The 6,976-nt window shown below is 41.7% G+C and overlaps 1 protein-coding gene across 1 annotated transcript in view; it reads left to right on the top strand.

Annotated features, from left to right (window-relative positions):
• Positions 1 to 319: 319 nt before the first annotated feature.
• Positions 320 to 6,976, top strand: part of LOC150083129 (ribonuclease P protein subunit p21-like) — a 41,759-nt gene continuing 35,102 nt past the window's right edge. The window contains exon 1 of the mRNA XM_090377487.1: positions 320 to 416. Coding sequence (XP_090233613.1) covers positions 391 to 416 — 26 coding nt within the window. The 5' untranslated portion in view covers positions 320 to 390. The remainder of the gene's footprint in view (positions 417 to 6,976) is intronic.

The raw sequence follows: 6,976 nt of genomic DNA, 5'->3' as shown, positions 1-6,976 counted from the left end.
TGTTACAACTTACATTTGATTATATTTTTGTTTCAAATAATGTTTTAGACGTATAGTGATAACATTTTTATACTAAACTGAAGACAAGGAACAAATGAAAAAAAGCAGTTCATTAGGCAGTATTTTAATTTAGAAATCATAAAATGTAAATGATAATACTTAATCCAATTTTACCATCAAATTCGAAATTTTCAACCCAAATGTGACAAAAAATATCCAGATAAATAGCAGAAATCTAAAAATAAACAAGATAGGCCTTGGTACCTCGTTAATTGAAATACCCTGTGTCTGCAAATTTTTTATTTTTATTTTTAGGTTGCTCATACTTTGTTATCCAAAAACCCTAATGTAGTCGGCCAAATATGTTTTTATGGTCATTTAATCACTCAGATGTCACAGAGAACTCAAACAAAACTGTAAGTATGTTTTATATATATAAGATATTTCTCTCTCCATGATAATGTAAAAGTTGAGGAGAGGTTGTACTTAGTTTATGTTCACTCTAAATGTGGAATATGTAATGCTCCTCATACTGTCCCAACTTGCCTATTTGCATATTTTTAGAACCACAGACAAACCTGCAGGTTTGTCTGTGGTTCAAGCTTTGGATCCTCCTCTCACGAATGCAACGGAATTATGGACAGCGGTGCAGCAAGCATGGATGGAAATACCTGTGGAACACTTTTGTGACCTAGTGAACTCAATGCTTTGCCACGTGACTGCCCTTATCCGGGCAAAGAGTGGGTCTACCTTATTACTAGGTAGGTATCCCATGATTTCTGTCCACTCAGTGTATGCCTCCTATACAAACTTTAACAATAGTAAGACAGTGCTATGTCATCTATATTCCACAGACGTTAGTGCATAAAAACCAATTAAAGCAACAAACTTTAATTTCCCAAGTGTTTGGATAAAAACTGAATCCAACAGCTAATTTCTGTTGTTAATGACCAAGTTAGTACTTTTCACTTCTCATGTAACTGATCAAAGGAAAAGATAAAAGTAATCTGTTTAAAAAATATAGTATTAATCTTCGCCTCTCACTCTCACATATTATTAAGATATGCAGCACATTACAGCTTTAGCAATGTTATACGCCACTCTGATGAGAGAACTCTGCCCACACCAATGCCAGAGCTTGCACTTGGTCATCGCGCAACACAGCGGCAGCCCCCAAGGCAGAATGCGCTGGTCCCAAAGGAACTAGTAGTTGTTGGTGACTCTATTGTTAGGGAAACAGGAAACATGCTTTGTAAAAAGGATAGGTGGAACAGGACAAGGGTGTGTCTGCCAGGGGCAAAGGTTGATGACGTTGTAGAGCGGATATCATCTTTTAAGGGCACAAAAGGTGATATAGTTGTACACGTTGGCACTAATGATATTAAGAGTAGGAGACCGGCGGAATTACTTAACAAGTACAGGTCACTGTTGAAAAAAAGCCGTGAATTAGGGTTGAATTTGAAAGTGTCTGCAATTCTGCCCAGACACGATAGGAGGGAGTATATGATGAGAGCCCTGTCGATCAATTCGGCCCTGGAAGGATTGTGCAAGGCTCAAGGGGTAGAATTTTTTTCAGCCTAGTCTGTACTTGTTAACAGGAGAGACTGCTGCTACAGGGATGGGATACACTTAAATAGAAAGGGTGCAAGAAAGTTTGCTGATGCTATCGAGGCAGTGTTAGGTGGGTCGGAAAACTGCTTGATTGGGGGGATACAAGGACTAATAGATTAACAGTAGCCACTGGCAGAGGTGAAAGTGATTCTTGCACTGCTTCTATTGGAATGAGCCGCAGCCTGGAAAATAAGATGCAGGATATTTCAGAGACTGCTGGGAATCATTGGGGTACAAATAAACACATAGGTTGTGTTAGGGTAGCTAAGAAAAAGAACAGGTGCATGTATACTTGCGTGTACACCAATGCTAGGAGTTTAGTAAATAAATTTGATGAATTTGAGGTATTGCTCAAAACATCAAAGGCAGATATTGTGGGGATTTCAGAGACGTGGTGTCACACAGATATAAGGAATGCAGATCTGGAGTTTGGGGAGTACAATGTCTACAGAAAGGATAGACAGGATAGGAAGGGAAGAGGGGTTATGCTATTAGTTAAGAAATACATAAAATCCAAGGAAGTGAAGCCAGTCGACATTGCTGGACAGTGCAGTGTCGAGTCAGTTTGGTGTGACATAAGCATTGGGAGATCAAAATTGAGAGTAGGAGTGTGCTATAGGCCTAATGACTCTGATGAGTATAATAAGAAACTGTACTGGGAAATAGAGTGGGCCAGTAAATCAGAGAGTCTTATAATGGGGGATTTTAATTTCCCAGATATTGACTGGATTTTGGGGGCTGGTCACTCACACACTAGCAAGGCTTTTGTGGATTTATTGGATGATTGTTTTCTACATCAGAATGTTCAGGAGGCAACTAGAGGGAGTAATACTCTTGATTTGATTATCAGTAGTGATTCTTCATGCATTAAGAATCTGCAGGTAAATGAACCACTAGGTGGCAGTGATCACAGTGTGCTGAAGTGGGATTTACTCAAAGAGGTAACTACCATTAGGGGTAAAGGGAAGGGTTATTGCTTTCGTAAAGGCGACTACAATGGACTGAGACAGTATTTAAATTCTATACAGTGGGACCAACTGATGATGTTACCAACAGCAAATTCAAAATGGGAAGCATTCAGAGAACTTATCTTGGAAGCTACTAGGTTTTACATACCAACTAAGAAATATTGTTCAAGGTTTAGGCCTAAGTGGATGTCAGATGAACTAATGAGACATATGGCAGAGAAGAAAAATGCATGGGATACATACAAATTAACACGTGACACAGAAGCCTATGATAGATACAAGTTGATCTGTAACCAAGTTACAAAGGAGGTTAGGCAGGCGAAGGCAGATTACGAGAAATCTTTGGCAAGGGATGCAAAGAAAAACAGCAAAGAGTTCTTTACTTATGTAAACTCTAGAAGGAAGGGGATGAATCAGATTGGTCCACTTGATATCGATGGGTCAACTGTTGATGATCTGCTCAGGTAGCTAACAAACTGAATGAATATTTTGCATCGACATTAACACATGAGGTGTTATTCAGCGAGGGGAATGCCAGAGGTGTATTCAAATCTGGCAGTAGGCTGGAGAATCTTGTAATAACTGAGAGTAAAGTGGAGGAGAAAATGTTGAAGATAAATACAAGAAAGGCATCTGGGGTGGATGGGATCTATCCAGTTATATTAAAGGAAGCAGCAAAGGAAGTAAGCAAACCCTTAGCCATAAGAGAGCCTCCTTGGACTCAGGGGAAGTACCCATGGACTGGAGATGTGCAAATGTGACCCCAATTCACAAAGGAGGATCAAAGGGCGACACAAGTAATTATAGACCTGTTAGTTTAACTTCTGTTCCTGGAAAATTAATGGAGGCACTGGTTAAAGAAGCACTGCAGGATCATCTAGACAAGACTTCAGTTATAGCTCAGACACAGCATGGTTTTATTAAGGGGAAGTCTTGCTTGACCAATTTGATTGGATACTATGATGCAGTCACAAAAGAACTGGATGCAGGGAAATAACTTTGATATTATATACTTGGATCTTAGAAAGGCTTTTGATACTGTTGCACATGGAAGACTGCTGCACAAATTGGAGCAGTGTGGCATTGGAGGCAAATTGCTACTATGGATAAAGGGGTGGTTGAGGGGGAGAAGACAGAGAGTGGTAATCAATGGACACTGCTCATCGTGGACTAATGTTATTAGTGAAGTCCCTCAGGGTTCAGTATTGGGTCCATTATTGTTTTCTGTGTTTATAAATGATATTGATGATGATGTATATCAAGCTTAATGTCCAAGTTTGCAAACGATATGAAGGTTGGCAGGGTTGTCAAGGATACTACTCACACTATGCTACTGCAACAGGATCTGGAAAGGTTGAGCAGATGGGCTGAGATGTGGCAAATGAAGTTTAACATTGACAAATGTAAAGTACTACATATGGGAAACAGCAACCCCAGAGCAACGTATCAACTCTGTGGTACTACACTGACAGTGGTAGAGAATGAAAGGGACCTGGGGTGGTTGTGCAGGCAGATATGAAGTTTTCTGAGCAGTGCAGACGGGCTGCAAGAGTAGCTCATGGTGTATTGTTGATGATATATAGGAATTTTTCTAGCAGGGATAAGGAGGTGATTATTCCCTTGTATAAGGCAATGGTCAGGCCGCACCTAGAGTACTGTATACAGGTCTGGAGACCTCATTTCAAGAAGGATGTAGAGATGCTGGAACGAGTACAGAGAAGGGCAACAAGATTAGTGAATGGAACAAAGGTGTGCTCTTACGAAGAAAGGCTTAAGTTTTGCAAATTACAGTGTCTGGAGGCTAGGCACCGGCGAGGCGATCTGATAGAGGTGTATAAAGCCTTGAATGGTTTGAGCATGCTCAATGCTGATGGGATTCTTCGTCTTGCTCAGAATAATCACCTGAGAGGGCATAAATTCAAATTGAGGAAAGACAGATGTAGGATAGACGTGAGGAAATTTGCCTTTAGCCAGCGGGTGGTTGGTTGCTGGAATAGACTTCCATCCATTGTCGTGAAAGTTGATAGCCTAAATAAGTTTAAGGCTGACCTGGACAGGTATTTCGAATGAACAGAGGGATGAAGTGGAAGTGGTTATTTTTTATTTATTTATTTATTTATTTTTTTTTTTTTTTGGCTGATGCTGCATAAGCTTGCTTTCTTGCATCAAATGCCTCTACTAATGCTAATTGTACAGCATTTACAAATGCAATAAGGAAAGTTTAATATTATCCAAATTACCTACACAGTAAGATGCATTCAGATTAACAAAGTAAGCAATCCTTTCGCCCGGATAAGGGCAGTCACACTGCAAGGCTTTAGTACACTAGTTCACAAAATCATTCCACAGGTATTTCCATCCATGCTTTGCTGCACCACCATCCATAATTTCGTTGCATTCCTGGATGGAGGATCTGAAGCTCGAACAGACCTTGCCACATCATCTCAAAGATGCTCCACAGGGCTGGTGTTCAGTGATCAGGGAGGCCATTCCTCGGTGGCAAAATCAGAATACTCTTTGAACCATGTTCTAGTCACCACAGCTCTGTGGGCAGGCGCATTGTCCTGCTGGAAGAGTCCATTGCACTGTGGCTGCATGATAACCATGCAGCAATACAGATGGTCTGCAAGGATGGACATGTAACCTGAACTGTTCAGAGATGCATCTAGACGTACCAGAGGTCCCAGTGTGTGCCAGTTGAACACACTCCAGACCATTACCCACTGTCCACCTGCCTGAACAGTTCCTTGTTGACATGACGGGAGGCGCCTCCGTAGCCAGGTGGGAAGGAGCAGCAGTGCGTAGCACATGCTTCTTGATTAGACCGGGGTTCGAGCCTGTCACCACCAAATATGGAGGAAGCGGAAAGGTCAGAGAATGACCACCGCATATCCCCGAAGCAATATGGCCTTAGTTGCTAATGCTCCTAAAAACCAAAATAACAATAACAACAACAACATGACGGGTGCATAGCTTCTTGCAGTTTACACCAGATACGCACCCTCCCGTCTGCTCAAAATAACTGGAAACTGGACTCGTTGGCCCATCTCCAATCATCAAAGGTCCAGTGTCGATGTTCTTTTGCCGAGTTGAGGCATAGAGTCCTGTTTTGTGGTGTTAGCAATGGGACTCTGGTAGGTTGGCTGCTCCCATAACCTATTGTGGCTAATGATTGCCTGATGGCCTTGGTAGAGACGTTTCTGGCACCTTCCTCATTGAAGTCGGCATTGATTTGTGCCACTGTTGCTCTCCAGTTGGGTGAAAAAATGTGAGACAGATGTCGATGGCCGCATTCATCCACCACCTTTCTCCAACCACAGCACTCTCCACAGTGAGATGTTATTCTGGAAATGGCATATTCCCGATACACTCTTGATACTGTTGAATGGGGATAGTGCAATTTCTGTACCACCTCACAATAGAGTGATCCATGCGTCGGGCACCCATTACTGTCCTTCTTTCAAAGTCAGTTAACTCACGATGTTTATCCATACTGGCATCAAATTGCCATCTACGTGAATGCAGTGTACCTACCCCCCAAGTGGTGGTTTCGTCCACTAGCGAGAGGGGTGACAATGTTGCTTTGCCGAGGAACCAGGTATTCCATCAGTGTAATAATTCACTGTCACTGTTATTAGGCTTAAACGTTAGATTAGCATTAGCATTAACAAAGGCACATTATGTAAGAAAGCAAGCTTATACAGCATCAGCAAAAAAAAAAAAAAAAAAAATCTAATTTCACCCATCCAATTGCACCAAATGTTTGTCTAGGTCTGCCTTGAATCTATTTAAGCTATCAACTTCTACAATGACAGATGGAAGTTTGTTCCAGCAATCAACCACATGCTGGCTAAAGGCAAACGTCCGCACATCTATCCTACAACTGTCTTTCCTCAATTTGAATTTATGCCTTCCCAGGCAATTATTCCGAGCAAGAGGAAGAATCCCATAAGCATTGAGCATGCTTAAACCATTCAAGGCTTTATACACCTCAATCAGATCACCTCGCAGGTGCCTAGTCTCCAGACACTAATTTGCAAAAACTTAAGCCTTTCTTCGTAAGAGCAACCCTTTGTTCCATTCACTAATCTTGTTGCCCTTCTCTGTACTCGTTCCAACAGCTCTACATCCTTAAAATGAGGCCTCCAGACCTGTATACAGTACTCAAGGTGTGACCTGACCATTGCCTTATATAAGGGGATAATCACCTCCTTATCTCTGCTAGAAAAATTCCTGTATATCGTTGACAAGACACCATGAGCTACTCTTGCACACCGTCTGCACTGCTCAGAAAACTTCATATCTAGCCTGCACAATTACCCCCAGGTCCTTTTCACTCTCTACCACTGTCAGTGAAGTACCACACAGTTGATACGTTACTCTGGGGTTACCTGCAT

This window comes from Mastigoproctus giganteus, chromosome 7, assembly GCF_048544385.1.
Source record: "Mastigoproctus giganteus isolate SK-2022 chromosome 7, ASM4854438v1, whole genome shotgun sequence".
Taxonomy (NCBI): Eukaryota; Metazoa; Arthropoda; class Arachnida; order Uropygi; family Thelyphonidae; genus Mastigoproctus; species Mastigoproctus giganteus.
The sequence above is the reverse complement of the archived record's forward strand: the minus strand, read 5'-3'. Positions and strand labels throughout refer to the sequence as shown.